The sequence below is a fragment of the Pseudophryne corroboree genome, chromosome 7 (genome assembly GCF_028390025.1).
Source record: "Pseudophryne corroboree isolate aPseCor3 chromosome 7, aPseCor3.hap2, whole genome shotgun sequence".
Classification (NCBI taxonomy): domain Eukaryota; kingdom Metazoa; phylum Chordata; class Amphibia; order Anura; family Myobatrachidae; genus Pseudophryne; species Pseudophryne corroboree.
The window spans coordinates 347,429,302-347,446,331 of record NC_086450.1 but is presented as its reverse complement, the minus strand read 5'-3'; the positions used below and the strand labels follow the sequence as shown (position 1 = coordinate 347,446,331).

The 17,030-nt window shown below is 45.4% G+C and overlaps 1 protein-coding gene across 3 annotated transcripts in view; it reads left to right on the top strand.

Moving 5' to 3' along the window:
* VWA3A (von Willebrand factor A domain containing 3A) overlaps positions 1-17,030 on the top strand; it is a 772,281-nt gene that overhangs the window by 291,457 nt on the left and 463,794 nt on the right. For all 3 annotated transcript variants that reach the window (XM_063934415.1, XM_063934414.1, XM_063934416.1), the window contains exons 29-31: positions 8,337-8,481; positions 13,636-13,781; positions 15,267-15,393. In XM_063934415.1, the coding sequence (XP_063790485.1) occupies positions 8,337-8,481; positions 13,636-13,781; positions 15,267-15,393 (418 nt within the window). The remainder of the gene's footprint in view (positions 1-8,336; positions 8,482-13,635; positions 13,782-15,266; positions 15,394-17,030) is intronic.

Below are 17,030 nucleotides of genomic sequence, written 5' to 3'. Positions count from 1 at the left end.
TACTTTCCATCAATGTGAACAGCCTCAACTCACCACATAAGCATATTGTCACCCTGGAAGCTTGCAGGAGGGAAAAATCTGATATTGTGTATCTACAGGAAACTCATGGGTACACAAACTAAGTTGCAGGATAAGCAATTCCGCAGACTTTTTAGCCTCCTCAGACTTCAAGAAACGGGGGGTTGCAATATTAATTCACAACAAAACTCCTTTCTTGCACCCTGCCACCTACTCAGACCCAGAAGGTCGTTTCCTCATAGTGACTGGCTCGCTTCATTCGACAAAAATCACTCTTGTTTCAGTTTATGCTCCAAATCGGAGTCAGGGCCCCTTTTTTTGTAAATTGTTTAGAAGCATTCAGCGGCATGCGCAGGGATATGATCTTATCATAGCAGGAGACTTCAATATCATCCTTAGTCCGAATCTTGATAGATCTACGCCCTCCATGCTTAAATCAAATTCCCTTCCTTCGAAGGATGCCCTGTTTTTAACTTTCCTGCTCAAACAGTATAAACTTCATGATTCCTGGCACCTCAAAAACGCCAATTCTCGTGACTACACCCACTTCTCTCGACCACTTCTCTCCACCACATAACATTTATTCACATTTTTGTCTCTTACTTGCTGACCTCTGAGACTATCCAGGCAGGGATTACCCCCCTTTCATGGACTAATCATGCTGGAGCCTCTGACAACATCCCCGCCCCCATAGTTGGTGCCTAGATGATTTGCTTTTACTTAACCCAACAACTTTTTGTCACAATCCTGACTGAATTTCTTATGTTCTGTGTTTTACGTCAGCATATTCTGCAAACCTGCATCTGCTTCACATACTATTGCAGTCTTGATTACTTACTGATTAGCACCTGAGTAGGAATTCCTCTGTGTGAGTAATTGTCAAGATCCAGTGTTCAGCAACTGGGCTCTCTGTTCATCACATCCAGCTGGCAGTAAAGTCTGTAAATGCTGGTCCTGTATAGCTCTCTCAGCATAATGTGTATAAATTTTAAGTGTGTCTATTCATATTGTCTGCTTCCTAGTGTTTGGGCCTACTAAGCCTCAATCCACATCAAAGCCTAAGCCTGGAGTACTGCTGTGACAAGTCCTGATCATCTGACTGCAGCACAGCCAATCATGTGTCTGTCTGCGCTTCCTTGCACCACCTTATTCCATTCAGCCCATCCCAGTTAACCCAGGGGTTTATCTTCCATCCTCTGGCTCTCAGAAATTGTCAGTACAACAGTCTCTATCTAGGAAGTAACAGCTCTGTGCTGAGCTCTTCATGCCAGTAACTTTGTATGATCCAGTCCGTTCTGATTCCACTCCGGCTACCATTGTTATTTGGACTCTGCCTTTCTTCAATGCTAATATTCCGGATCCAGCCCGGTGAGCATTCCAGTCTGTTCAGATTCCACTCCGGCTATCATTGTGTGAGAGGACCATAAGACCACCATTCGTGGCCAACTCATCAGCTCAGCCTCTGCTGCATGTAACATGCAACTGCAGAGGTGACTTCACTTGAGCAACAGCTCTCTGCACTTCTAGATAGTCATAGATGTAACCCTACGACTGCTTTGCGAACTGAGCTCTCATCAATCAGGGGTCAGCTAAATACTCTGCTTTCTAGGAGAGCTACTGCCACTCTGCAGAAGCTTCAGCAGCGCTTTTATGACAAAGCCGACAAGGTTGATTCTATGTTGGCTAAAAAGCTGAGAAAGAAACGAGCCCTTTATTTAATTGATAAGATCCGATCAAAACGTACTCCACCACTTATGACCCGGTTGAAATTGTCCATGAATTTAGAGAGTTCTACACCTCTTTATATAATCTCCCAATTTCTCCTTTTAGTGACTACCCTCAGTTTAGCAATTTAGAGACGTATCAGGCAAATAGCCCTCTCCCCAAACTTACTTTGGACCAAATATCTTCGCTAAACACTGATATTACACAGGACGAAGTTCGAGCAGCTATTATATTCATCAAAGGTTCTTCTGCCCCTGGCCCTGATGGTTTTTTGGCACAATACTATAAAAAATCTGCTGAGATTTTAACTACTTATTTAACTGATTTGTTTAATAAAGTATTGGACGGGGCATCCTTTGACTCAGCCACGACTAATGCTAACATTACCGTGATACCGAAGCCCGGGAAAGACCATCCACTTTGCTCTAAATACAGGCCAATTTTCCTACTCAATGTACTATAGACTTAAAATTATATGCTAAACTTCTAGCTACTAGACTGAATCAACTTTTACCAACCTTAATTCATCTCGACCAGGTGAGATTTATCCCAGGGAGACAAGCACCTGATAACACCAGGAGGGCTATTGACCTAATACACTCCATTCATGACGGGAAAATTCCCTCTCTAATTACGTCTTTAGATGCTGAAAAGACATTTGACCGTATTTCCTGGCCGTTCATGTCTGGGGTTCTTGAGTTCATAGGCTCCTCTGGCAAATTTCTCCAGGGAGTATTGACTCTATACTAACCCCCCCCCCCCCATTGCTATTGTCTCTACGAATGGTTCTACTGTACTTCGGCTCCATTTCAAATTTCTAATGGTACACGTCAGGGATGCCCACTCTCCCCACTCATTTTCGCTCTCATTATAGAACCTACAGCTGCTAGAATCTGAGCTAATTCTGAAATATCTGGGGTTTGTATTGGGTCCACACAGCATAAACTGGCTGTATATGCCAATGATGTCTTATTGTCAATCGCAAATCCGCTCACTTCACTATCTCCCACCCTGTCTGAACTAGATTTATATGGTAATTTCTCCAGATACAAGATTAACCTACATAAAACAGACGTCTTCGACTTTTATATATCACAAGAAGATAAAGCCCCCCTAGAACGCCTTTTTCCATTTAATTGGTGTCTCCAGAAGATGTAGTACCTGAATGTATTCATAACTATACGCTACCGACATCTTTTCAAGCCAACTTCCCCCATCTTCTGTCCCAAATTAGGTTAGACCTGGATTTGTGGTCCCACCAATTTATATCCTGGATAGGCCGTATTAACGCCATTAAAATGACCATTCTCCCTAGGCTCCTTTATCTCTTCCAGACCTTACCTACCTGTATCCTCCCTTACGTTTTTACATTTCTTCAATTCCACACCTCGCAATTTATTTGGGCGGGTAATCGACCCTGGCTACGTCTTCTCATTCTCCAAAGACCTAAACAGGGGGGTTGCCTGGGTATTCCTAATTTTAAGCATTATTATCTCTCTGCGGAGCTTGCTCAATGGATCCTATTTAACAGTTTTGGTTCCTCTAGAGTATGGGTTCGTCTTTAGGCTGCGGCACTAGGGCTGCTTTTCCCTGCTTCCCTCCTCTGGCTTCCCTGGGCTCGATGCCCAAAAAAGACCCGAGTCCATCTCATTGTCTCCCATTCCTTGTCGCTCTGGGACTCAGATGTCCATACTTTTGTCCTTTCTCTACCTCCTACTCCAATCATTGCCCTATTTTAATTCTAAGGATTTTTTCCCCGGGTAGCATTCTCTACCTGGCTGAAAGGGGGTGTTAGATACCTGAATGACTTGTCCCACGAGTCCACATTTCCTCTTTTCTGACATTCAATCCAAATTTAATTTCTCTAGCATCCATAAGGAATACTGGGGTTCACTTATTACAATGGGTATAGAAGGGGTCCAAAGGAGACGGTGCACTTTAAATTTCTTCAACTGAGTGTGCTGGCTTCTTCCCTCTATGCCCCCTCCTACAGCCAGTATAGGTAAAACTGTGCCCAAAGGAGAAAGGACATACTTGAGAGAAGGAACATAACAACAAGTGGTGAGATTCATACACCAGCACACCATAACATAAAACAACCAGCAATGGCTGGTAACAGCAGCAAAACTGAACAGGTAAACTTCAACCAAGAACCTGCAGACAAGGCAACGCACTGAGGCGGGCATCCAGTATCCCTTATGGACTACGAGAAAGGGATTTACCGGTAGGATCCATAAGGGATACTGGTGCTTGGTTCCTCAGAACTGGCAGTAGCTGGTTTTCTTGCCTTACCTCTGGTGCCTCGTGTCGCATTAGAGGCACCCCTGGCTCTTGATCTGAACCTGTTAGTCCGAAAGGACTGAGTAGATGGCCCCAGGTTGGTAGTCCCTTATGGACTACGAGAAAGGGATTTACTGGTAGGTGTCAAAATCCCGTTATCCCTTCTAAAAACTTTTTCCAATACCTACAGCTAAGAAATTTTAATGGCTCAGTTTAACACCGTTTTGTTTGTCGCCTCCTGACATCTTTTGAATTGTTTTCCCTACATCAGTCCTCCACAGCTGGATTTAATTCTTCCTTATTCTGAGCTTTCACTCACCTAATTGCCCTCACAAGGCCCTCATGAGTTGGCATGGGAACAGAACCTGGGTGAGACCTTAGTTCCTGATGATTGAACTGAAATTAGGGGGGAAGCTGCCTCTAGCTCACTTTGTGTAAGGATAAAAGAATGCCTACAAAATCCTCTATAGATTGTACTTGGTTCCTTCCCGGCTGATAAAGATGTTTCCCGACGCCCTAACGTGGTTGCACATTAGAAGGCATATTTCTCCATATATGGTGGAGCTGTCCTAAGCTAACTGGTTTCTGGTCGGATATTAGGATTTTGATTTTTTTGATTCTCCAACTCTCGATCCCCCTAGATCCTAAATTTTTTCTCCTACCTCTGCCTATCCCAGAGGCCACGTACCATCAAAATAAACTTATTAGGCATGTTCTCTCAGCTGCCACTTGTTAGTTGACAGCTGATTGGAAGCAGCTCCTTTCACCCACCCTTGCTTCAGTCATTACCAGGGTCTGGCTGGTTCAGCGTATCTACTAGTATTATCAAACACTCCTCTAAGCCCTTTGAAAAGCTTTGGGGTCCCTGATTGTCCTTCTTCAAAGCTAGTTCTCCATTCACGTAAACCTTCTTTCCTGCCTTTCTTTTCCCTCCCTTTCCCCTTCTCTTTATATGGTTCTAGCCATGCCATTTCCCTTCCCCTCTCCCTCCATCTATCCCCCTTTTTTTTCTGTTGTTGCCCTCTATTTATAAAAGTGGGTCCCACGGCAACACATGTTGCATATTGTAATCGGATTACTATAGATTTCTTTTAGGCTTTTGATTCTGCTGGTTTCAGAATATTTGTATTTTCTAAGATGTTTGCTTGTCTTTCTGACTGTGTTCTGTGTTGACCTTATTCAATAAATATATTGTTAAACAAATAAATAAACTAATAAATAAATAAATACTTCCCAAATGATGCATGCTCAAACAGCTGTGTTTCAGACTCTGTCCCCTTCGGGCAGGCCTGTCCATCCATCCATCCAGGCTCAAAGATGTTGATTGAAGGGGTAAAAGAGAAACATTAGCATTACGTAATCATTAACTCTGTCTCCGTGCAGGGACGTCTTTTCGTATGGGCTCAATGGGATCTTGCCCAAGGGCCCCAGGAGTATAAGGGCCCTAGGCTGATAGCTAAGGGTCCCCTCTTTCCAGTGGTACCAGATTTTTGAAAATCGGCCCTAGGGAACCGGAGATATCTGACTTGAAAGCAGTGGTCCCCAACCAAGCCTGTTAATTGCTCTTCCCAGTCTCATATCTTGGGTTCTGTGACTGTCTGATTTACAGTGTTTCTGAGGGTATAAGCCAAAAGCTGTGACTCTACCCTTTTGGTGGAGACTGTCAGCTTGTCTCTACTATGCCCAGAACCAGAGATATCAGCCTTCAAGCAGCAGGTCCCTGCTCCAGCTCCACACGCCTTATATGCAGTTTTAGATTTTCGCTGGTGAATTGCTTTGGCTCCTGAACTCTGATCCCCAAGTCCCCAGAACCTTCTGAAAGGTGGAACTCTCTAGTTTTTTATCCCATTCAAAGCTAAGAAATATATTTTCAGGAACTTGAGATATCTGCAGTCAAGCAAGATGCCCTCCCACCGGAAAATGATAAATATTAAGCAAACTCCACTATCCACCCCTCCCCTACGTATTATACACCCCCTACCACCCTGGAAGTCATGTACCAGGGCTTTTTCATTCAGCCCAATGCCCCCTTCTACAGTTTAGCCCCATCTGTGCAGTAAAGGAGTAATTAGCAGAAATTACTGTTCCAGGTCCTACATGCTGAGCGGAAGATAGAACACCCCTTACCGCCCGCGGGACATCAAAGCTGCGCTGATAGCGCCACCCGCCCCTACCGCTGGAGGATGGGTAGGGGGCCCAGTGCATTGCTGTGCCCAGGGGCCTACACTGCTGTTAAGACGGCCCTGTCTCCGTGTCTATACACTTAACAAATATAAGTTATGTCGTCAAATAAGCCACACCTCTGATCCATCATCATTGTGTGTACACATCATAACCCAGGCTGTAGCAAACTTAAACATTACAGTTCATAACTGAGGAATATCCATGTTTTAGTCCAGCAGTTTAAATCTTCGGATGTAATGTGGTGCGAGTTCGTAGTCACGTTCCAACTCGCACCTTCTAGCACTTTGAGAAGGTGTGAGTTGGTGCCGCAACTTGCAAATGTAATGCAGTGTGAGTTTTTAGTTAAAAACTCTACCTGCATGCCAGATCTGGTGCAAATACAGACCTTAAACCTAATGGTTAAATTTGCACCTTGTAATGCGAGTTGCATTACAAGGTGCAAATTTTGACAGAAGCATGCACAGATCAGTGAGATCTGTGCATTTTCCTGTCGTAAAAGTAAAGAAAGAGTTAAAAAAAAAAAAAAAAAAAAGACGTGCAGGTCCCCCCCAAAAGCATAACCAGCCACGGGCTCTTTGAGCCGGTCCAGGTTGCAAAAATACAGGAAAAAAATTGACTGGGATTCCCCCGTATTTTAACAACCAGCACCGGGCTCTTGGACCGGTCCTGGTTCCAAAAATAAGGGCGAAAACAGAAGAATGGGTCCCCCGTATATTTGAAACCAGCACCGGGCTCCACCAGCCAGGGAGGTAATGCCGCAGCCGGGGGGACACATTTATATAGTTCCCTGCGCCAGCAGCATCACTATCCAACTAGTCAGCCCTGGCTGGGGTTCCCTGGGAGAGTGTTGACCTGTATAATAAAGGCCCGAGGCTGTCCCTGGCACCCTTGGGGGGGGGGGGGGGCATGCTGATAGCCATAAAATATGAAGAAAAAAAAAAATTATATTGTTTTTTTGCTGTGGAACCACAGGTCCCAGCAAGCCTCCCCCACATGCTGGTACTTGGAGAAACACAAGTACCAGCATGCGGGGCATTAAAAGACCCACTGGTACCTGTAGTTCTACAACAAAAGAAATATTACAATAAACACACACCGTGAAAGTTACATTTTATTAACACACACTTACACACTCATACACACTTAAAAATACTTACCTACATCCCACGCAGCCAATTACGTCCCCTTTCCTGTAGAATCCACGGGTACCTGTAAAAAAAAAGAGACTGTGCCTAACGAAAAAATCCATTTAGATTTACGCTGTAGCAATAACCTCTAATAAGAGGTGGCACGTGATCTTTAAGCCTGTAACGAATAGCAGATGGGTTATGTTTTGCTAGAACAGAGGATGGTAGCTAATATAGCAGAACGATGCAATGCCGCAGCCAGGTTTGCACAGGACGAGTGCCAGGGCCGTAACTAGGTGAGATACCCTGCCCACAGCGCATATGCTCTGTGAGCTCACCATCTAGGACGCAGCTCAGATCACTACTGCAGCAGGAGGCGTCTGCATGTAATAGACGCGTCTTGCTGCATTTACATACGGTGCTATCACTGCTGCTTCCAAGGAAGCAGCAGTGATAGCAAATCCGACCGCCCCTGAATGAGCCCCAATATTCTGTTTGGATAACTGTAAAATAAATGAAAAAGACATTACTTGGGAAACGAGCACATTCTCAAGCTGTAAATAATGGTTTACTCATGAAAGTAGGTAAAGCTGCAGCAGACTATGGGCCTGATTCAGAAATGTACACATACTTTTACAGCTGCGAATGTGTATGCTGCGGCTACAGGCTGGATTTGTACTCAAACACCCACCGGCAGCATTGCGTATCCCAATGGCTGCATACCCATGCAATGGCCACGATGGTAATCTGATGCTGCTTCCTTGGATGCAGGCAGCTGATCAGAGAAGCCGGCAGTGGGCCTCTTTTTTACAAAAGACGCCTTCTGATGCATTAACATGACTTCTCATATCCAATGGTACTGATGACGCAGTACCAATCTCACCTGCGTCCACTTCTGAATCAGGCCCACAGTGCACAAGGTTCCAACAGAAATTGAAGTGATGCGTACTGAATAATGTTGGGTTTGTAAATAACTACCATTGTTACTCATTTCTTATGCAGCTTCAATATGATAAGCTTTGCGGAAAACATTGAGCCGTGGCAAGAGTGTTTGGTGGAAGCCACTGATGAAGCGTGCCAGGATGCTGTGCAATGGCTATCCAGGCTACAGCCTCGCGGGAACACCTGCATGTTCCATGCTGTGGAGGTTGGTGAATTTTGAACTGAGACAGGAGGGTCACATTACCTTTATACAACTACCCTTATCACTTATCATGACTTTTGGTATAATAACTTACATCATGAAACATGTGCAGGTCTTTGTCACTACAATTAGACAGATCGCACTTTGTTTATTAAAACATCTAAACATTACGACTTACGTATCTCTACAGCAGGGGTGGGGAACCTTTTTTCTACCAAGGGCCATTTGGATATTTATAAAATCCTCCGGGGGCCATACAAAAATTATCAACTTAGAAATTAGACTACCCCCAGTCAGTAGTTATGCCCCAATCACTTGTTATACCCGATTAGATTTGCCCCCAGTCAGTTGTTATGCCCCATTAGATATGCCCACTGTCAGTTGTTTTGGCCCATTAGATATGCCCCGTCAGTTGTTATGCCCCATTAAATATGCCCCCTGTAGTTATGCCCCATTAGATATGCCCCCTAGTATCGCCGCTTACACACACACACACACACACACACACACATTAAAAGAAAAACCCCACAATGCTCACCAGCCCTGCTCATGCTTCGGACCGCTTCCCTCCCTCTCCTCAGAACTATGGAAGAAATGTCATGACATCTCTTCCCATAGCGCCGCACAGCCACACATGTACACTGCCTGAGCCAGAAGCTGGAGCTCAGGAGTGAGCTCCTGCGTCCGGCTGCTGCTGAGGAGCCAGGCACCCGCTGGTGGTAAAATCTCAGCAGGCGCTCTGCATCTCCTCTCGTTTAGGTGAGCCTGGCCGGGCCGGATCAAGTGGCTTTGAGGGCCTTATACGGCCCTCGGGCCTGAGGTTCCCCACCCCTGCTCTACAGAGTAGCAGCTCTTACGGCCTCCATTATCACCCTATAGGTCAGAGTGCAGAGTCTAAACAGTTTATTTACACACATGTGGCTGGATTTCTTGGTGACCAGACATTTCCATTCAATTATAGAATACTGCATTAGCTGTGAGGTCATTTCTAGAGGGGAAGATCTTGAATGTCCTGTTGTGAACCTGGTGATCATACATTTGGCAGAATATTGCTAACTAGTTGGAGCAAAGGACTATGGGCCTAGGGGGTGATTCAGACCTGATCGTAGCTAAATGTAGCACAGCGTCGATCATCCACACTGACATGCGGGGGGGACGCCCCAGCACAGGGCTAGCCCGCCCTTTGCCCCGTTGCTGAAGTACAAAAGCATTGCACAGCGGCAGTGCTTTTGTACTTCAGGAGTAGCTCCTGGCCAACGCAGCTTTTGCGTGCTGGGCGGGAGCTACTCGTCGCTACCTGGGTCGCAGAGGCTGCCTGTGACGTCTGTGTTGGCCGGACCCGCGCACAAAATGGCGGCCAAACGCCGCCGTGCCGCTCCCTCCTGCTCAGCGACCGCCTCTGTCTGTCAATCAGGCAGAGGCGATTGCTAGGCAACGTCAGCCGTCGGCTGTCAGCCATGTAGTGCGCCAGGGCAAGCGCACTTCTGACCTGATCGCAGCACTGCGATAAACGGCAGCGAGCGATCAGGTCAGAATGACCCCCCTAATTCAGATCTGATCGCAACAGCAAATTTGTTAGAATATGGGCAAAACCATGTGCACTGCGCGGGGGGCAGATATAACATGTGCAGAGAGGGAGAGTTACATTTGGGTGGGGTGTGTTCAAAATGAAATCTAAAATCGCAGTGTAAAAATAAAGCAGCCAGTATTTACCCTGCACAGAAACAATATAACCCACCCAAATCTAAATTTCTCTGCACATGTTATATCTGCCATCCCTGCAGTGCACATGGGGGCTAATTTAGAGTTAATCGTAGATGTGCTACGATCATTTACCTACGCCTGCTTATTTTGCTTGTACTCCTGGGTGGTCAGAATAAACATTACCAAAAAGAAGTCCCGTTTGCACATGCAATACTTCCAACAGATCTTGAAAGTGAATTACTATGGGTGTATTACACACACAAACAGGGACGTAGCCAGAACATTATGGGCCCCATAGCATAATTTTGATGGGACCCCAGTGCTACTGCTTCTAGAAAACACCTCTGTCTGCAGGGGTATAGTATGGTATGCTGGCGGGCTGGGATCCTGGTGGACAGCATACCGGCGCCGGGATCCCGACCTCTGGCATACCGACAGCTGGGCGAGCGCAAATTAGCCCCTTGCGGGCTCGCTGCGCTCGCCACACATGTGCTCGCCACGCTGTGGGCACAGTGGCGCGCTACATGTTCCACGCTATTTATTCTCCCTCCAGGGGGGTCGTGGACCCCCAACAGGGAGAATAGTTGTCGGTATGCCGGGTGTTGGGATTTCCGGCGCCGGTATACTGAGCACCGGGATGTCAACAGCCGGCATACTGAATACCACCCGCCTGCAGCAGTTGTTTATTTTATACCCCATGGTAGTGCCCTAGTTATTGTTTTGTCTCATAGTGTTTCCCTAGGTAATATTATGCACTATAGTAGGGCTCTACGTAATGTTATTCCCCATAGTAGTGTCCTAGGTAATATTATGCATCATAGTAGTGTCCTAGGGGTATGGTATAGAAGCTCTACAGTTATTAGATAGACAGTCAATAGGTCAACACCATATGGTCAACAGGCATTAGTTCGACAGAGTCAAAAGGTCGACAGGGTAAAAATGTCAGCACAAAAAAGGCCAACACAAGTTTTTTTAGTTTTATTTGTGGTGTAATTTTGTATGTTTTATCACCTGTGACGCTAATTAATGGTAACGTAAATCCTTGTAAGCTTGCTTCGCACACCACACTTTGAACAAGGTGCCTCGCTCCGCTACCGCTGCATTCGGCACAGGTTACTATTCGCAGTCATAGTCCACATGGATGGTAAACCAAGCAAAAGTTTAAAAAAAAGGTGAAATACCCAAAAAACATTTGTGTCGACCATATGTATGTCAACCATTGCCATATTGACCTTTTGAACCTGTCGACTTTTTGACCTGTCTGCCTTTTGACCCTGTCGACCTTTTGACCCTGTTGACAAAATCATGCCGACCACTTGACTGTCTATCTAGACAGTGTCTATCAAAAGTATTCCGGATCCCATGTCCTAGGTTATGTTATGCCCCATAGTAGTGTCCTTGGTAATATTATGCCCCACAGTAGTGCCCTAGGTAATGTTATGCACCATAATAGTGCCTTATGTAATGTAATTCCCCATAGTAGTGCCCTAGGTAATGATATACACAGTAGTAATGTCCTAGGTAATGTTATGCCCCATAGTAATGCCCTGGGTAATGATATGCCCCATAGTAATGTCCTAGGTGATGTTATTCACCATAGTAGTGCCCTAGGTAATGTTATGCCCCACAGTAGTGACCTAGGTAATGTTATGCCCCATTGTAGTGCCCTAGGTAATGTTATGCCCCATAGTATTGCCCTAGGTAATGTTATGGCCTATAGTAGTGTTCTAGGTAATGTTATGCCCCACAGTAGTGACCTAGGTAATGTTATGCCCCATAGTAGTGTTCTAGGTAATGTTATGCCCCATAATATTGCCCTAAGTAATGTTCTGGCCTATAGTAGTGTTCTATGAGACCTAGGTAATATAATGTTATGTTTCATTTTTCACTGTAATATAGTAACATAGTTAATGAGGTTGAAAAGAGGCAAAAAGCCCATCGGGTGCAACCTGTATTCTGTATTAAGCAGTGCACGTTATAATGCACCAGCCAAAATAATGGTTTCGTACCTATTGACAACTATATTTCGTATCACTCCCATATACATAATGTCAATATATAAAATGTTATAGCCTTGGATACTTTCCTCAGCTGGAAAACTGTCCAATCCGTTTTTAAATGCATTTGCAGAGTGCGCCATTATTATCTTCTCCAGCAGGGAGTTCCAAATCCCTATTCCTCTTACGGTGAAGAACCCTTTCCTACGATTTGTACGGAATTTTCTCTCCTCTAGCCTCAGCGAGTGCCCACATGTCCTATACAGACTTCTTTTAATAAATCAATCCCCTGCTAACTCTTTGTATTGACCCTTTACATATTTGAAGATATTAGTAATGTCTCCTCTTTAGTCTCCTCTTTTCAAGGGAATACATATTTAACCTAGTAAGTCTTTCCTCGTACTCCAGTGTCTCTAACCCTTTTATCAGCTAAGTAGCACGCATTTGCACTCTTTCGAGTTTCCCTATATCTTTTTTATAATATGGTGCCCAAAACTGAACACAATATTCCAGATGCGGACGTACTAATGCTTTGTACAGCGGCAGGATTACATCCTCGTCCCTTGTCTCAATGCCCCGTTTTCTGCATGCAAGGACTTTACTTGCCTTCTCTGCTGCATTTTGACATTGTATATTGTTATTAAGCCTATTATCTATGAGCACCCCCAAATCTTTTTCCACTACTGCTACCCCTATATTTTCCCCATTAAGTATGAAGGATGCAAGTTTGTTTTTAATCCCAAAGTGCATAACTTCACTGTATGGTGACACTTCACCGATGGTGACGCTTCATGTGCTCCATTCCTATTGGCAGCTTGGAATCTTACACAACAGCACCACATCTATACAGCCTGCAGGACTAAAAAAAATATTGCAATTTATACAGTAGTGAGACTTGGGGGGGACAAGCCAGCTCCTACAACCCTAATGCATGAAATTCCACTTTGTGTGGAGGTCTTAATTTCAGCACCATGTCTCTTTCTGGGGGAGTCCTAATCAGAGCCGAATCCCCACCCCATAGCTCACTTCACAAATGCTGGAGAAGCCTACTGTGATAGTGTCGGGCTCACTGTGTCTGTGAAGGGGAACAGGAATACAGGAGATGGGTCATATCAGTGTGGGGCATTACTGAGAGAGAGGCAGAGACACAGACTGCCACCTATGTGTGTACAATTGGTTAGCAGCTCATTCTGGGACCTTGGTAGACAACTATATGACTTGGGTCTGGAGCTCCCTATGCATCTGGGCCCCATAGCAATGGCACCCCCTGCACCCACTATAGTTACTGCTATGCACAGAACATAATGTGGGAGACAACTCACATCTAATAGAATCACCTCCTTTTCTATGAGAATCTCAGCTAGCTTAAAAGCAAAAGTGACTTACTTTGGAGGAGAGGGGTTTTTCTGTAACGCCTCATAAACTCTAACCTAGATTTTGTTTTATTGTATTTTAGAAAGGTTTCACTTATCCGGATGTGCAAAGTCTCTACCTCGTGACAGATGGGAAGCCGGACATTAGCTATAACCTCTTGCTGGCAGAACATCTTCTAAAGCCTCACAATATTAAAGTGAACACTATTTCTTTGAACACATCAGAAAGGTATGCAGATGTATCCAGTCTGTAGCACACTCAGACGGTTACAGAACTGAAGTAGGATAGACCCAAACTGAGCTAAATAGTTCTTATAGGACTAGACTAGTCTGTAGCTGAGATGATCATGCCCATGGGTTTAGGCCATGGTTGCTAACTTTCTAGCGGCCCCTTCCAGGAGAGAGCAGCCAGGTTGGCACAGCAGGGGGGGCAGTGTGGTGCGGTGTGATGATCATAGGGGCCAGGGGCATCGTATAGGAGGCAGTACGGGAGAGGGGTGGCTGCGATCCCATTATTATGGCCACGCCCCCCCACTATACAATGCTGAGACATGTACAGCGGGGGGCATCGCTATGATGACGCGATTCAGCGCACATCATCAGCTGCTGGGACCACCCTCTTCACTTGGTAAGTAGGCGGTTAACTTGCAGCAACGGCTGGCTCTGAGAGACTTGCCCACTTTTCCAGAAGTCGGGAGCGCCACCCGGTTTTTCGGGAGCATCCCAGGCGTTCAGGGAGAGTAGGCAATTATGGTTTAGACCAACCTGCATACAACCAGAGCATTAGAACGTACAGAGGCCCAGAGCCAGATTAAGGGGATGGGGGAGGTCAGTAACCGGGCCCCCTGTCTTAAGGGGCCCCCCAGATGGAGCTCTGTTGCCACTCTCCAGGCTGCTGGGGAAGGAGGGATCCATGCTGCCAGGGAAAGAGTTCGGCTGTGCATGTGGCTTCCTTCCCCCTCCTCTCGGGCAGCACTGTCAGGGACTGAGTCAAGCAATCTCCAGCCTCCACTGCTGCAAGGATAGATGCTGCTGGCACCAGAGGCTGGAGATTGCTTGACTCAGTCCCTGACAGTGCTGCCCGAGAGGAGGGGGAAGGAAGCCGTATGCACAGCCGCACTCCTCCCTCGGCAGCGTGGATCCCTCCTGCCACGGCAGCCTGAAGTCTTGTCTTAGGTGCCCTGGGGCTCCCCTGAGGGCTGAGGGCTTAATCCAGCCCTGTACAGGCCTACACTATCCTGTAGCGTAGCCAAAATGAGCATTAGACACATTACAACTTTGAAATCATAAAATGTAACAGCATTTTGCATGATGAACTCAGGACTTCTGTGCAAAAAAAGAGGGCATGGCCTCAATGAAAGGGGTGTGGCTTCACAGTAAAACCAGGAGCTACAGCCTCCATTTTCCGGCACTGTGGGGGCATGCCCAGTGCTCCTGGTGCTGCTGGTAGGAGGCATCCATCTCTCCTGTGAATAGACGCGGTGCGCATGCGGGAGCACACAATGCTGTACACTGCGGCCCGCAGACCAGGACAGTTGGAAGGTATGGTCAATTGTAATAGATACAGCAACTAAATATAAACAGTACATATTAGTAAATACATCATTATGAAGCAATGTATATATATTATTTTTATGTGAACACTGTACAAATGCTAAAGCTGAGCCTTAAACTGTGTATTTGCTTATGATTTTCCTCTTCCGTCTCCAATTAGAACAGGAAATGAATTCCTCAAGAAGATGGCTTCTCTGTCCGGCGGGAGATACCATTCCTCTCACGGGGCTACAGATGGACACTTTGTTGCACACAGGTTGCTGACAGAGGGCTTTTCTGATGAAGATGTATGTGGTTTCATAATTGTCTGTGTAAAAAAGTAAATGGTTGAGTAGAGCGTGTATTCCCTGGTAATACATCATTATATGCATTGTAAGTGTATCTAGGTGTGCACAATGGCGTACATTTGTATACATCACATTAAACCAACCTGCCACCAACAGTGGCATAGCCAGAACTTTGTGGTCCCCATAGCAACAATTTGAATGGACCCCAGTTCCAATGCTTCTAGAGAGACACCTCTCTGCAGCAGTTGTTAATTTTATGCCCCCATAATAGTGCCCTACAGATGTGTCCTCTTGCAAATCGCAGCAAAGCGGCTTGTATTCTTATGCACGCTCCCACTATCCATTACAGACAATGGGGTCACCGGTGGGTGTGACTAATTGTGGCATGCCATGATGCACACGCACATGCACTGCAGAATGCAGCAACAAAGCAATAGAACGCTTCTGTAGTCTATTTTATTAACCCCAATAGTGCTCAAGGTCACATTATGTCACATTTTAGGGATACCAGTACACATTATACAACATAGCATCCCCAATTCACAGTATGATGTACATATGCACCTATGGTAGCTACGCCTTGGCCACCAATATACAAGAACACTTTTATTAAAGTTAATGCAGCAAAGGAGCATGAAAATTTAAAACAACTCACAAGTGTGGCCAGGCACTTCTTAAGAGAACATAAAGGGGACCCAGAGAAAATGATGGTCTTTGGCCTGGAAAAAAGTAGAATTGGGGATCAGAGGTGAAGACAAAAATAAGGAACTGTTGAAGAGAGGATCAAGACATATTTTTCTCATGAATAGCATTACTCCATGGGACCTCAACATTCTTGTAGATATTTGAGTAGCACCAGAAATTGGGATATCTATAGGTAACCCTTTAAAACCTAAATACACATCATACTATTCCCCAGTGGAGGGAATTATATACATGGAAATCTGAGAGTTCTAGAGATCTAGGCCTCATGTCAAGACTGTACTTTTATCAAACAGTTGCTTCCAGTATTTGTGGATTGTTAATAAACAATTCACATAGTTATTAAAACAAAATAGGAAGAGATATCAAAACAAATGTCTATTGAAGTGTAATAAAAAATAATATATGGTACAGAAAATGAGCAAATTGGGACTAATGAAACTATGGCCCTCATTCCGAGTTGTTCGCTCGCAAGCCGATTTTAGCAGCATTGTACACGCTAAGCCGCCGCCTACTGGGAGTGAATCTTAGCTTCTTAAAATTGCGAACGAAAGATTCGCAATATTGCGAAAAAACTTCTCTGTGCAGTTTCTGAGTACCTCGAGACTTACTCTGCCAGTGCGATCAGTTCAGTACTTGTCGTTCCTGGTTTGACGTCACAAACACACCCAGCGTTCCCCAGACACTCCTCCGTTTCTCCAGCCACTCCCGCGTTTTTCCCAGAAACGGTAGCGTTTTTTCCCACACGCCCATAAAACGGCCTGTTTCCGCCCAATAACACCCACTTCCTGTCAATCACATTACGATCGCCTGAACGAAGAAAAAGCCGTGAGTAAAATACCTAACTTTATAGCAAATTTACTTGGCGCAGTCGCAGTGCGAACTTTGCGCATGCGTACTAAGTGGAAAATCGCTGCGATGCGAAGAAATTTACC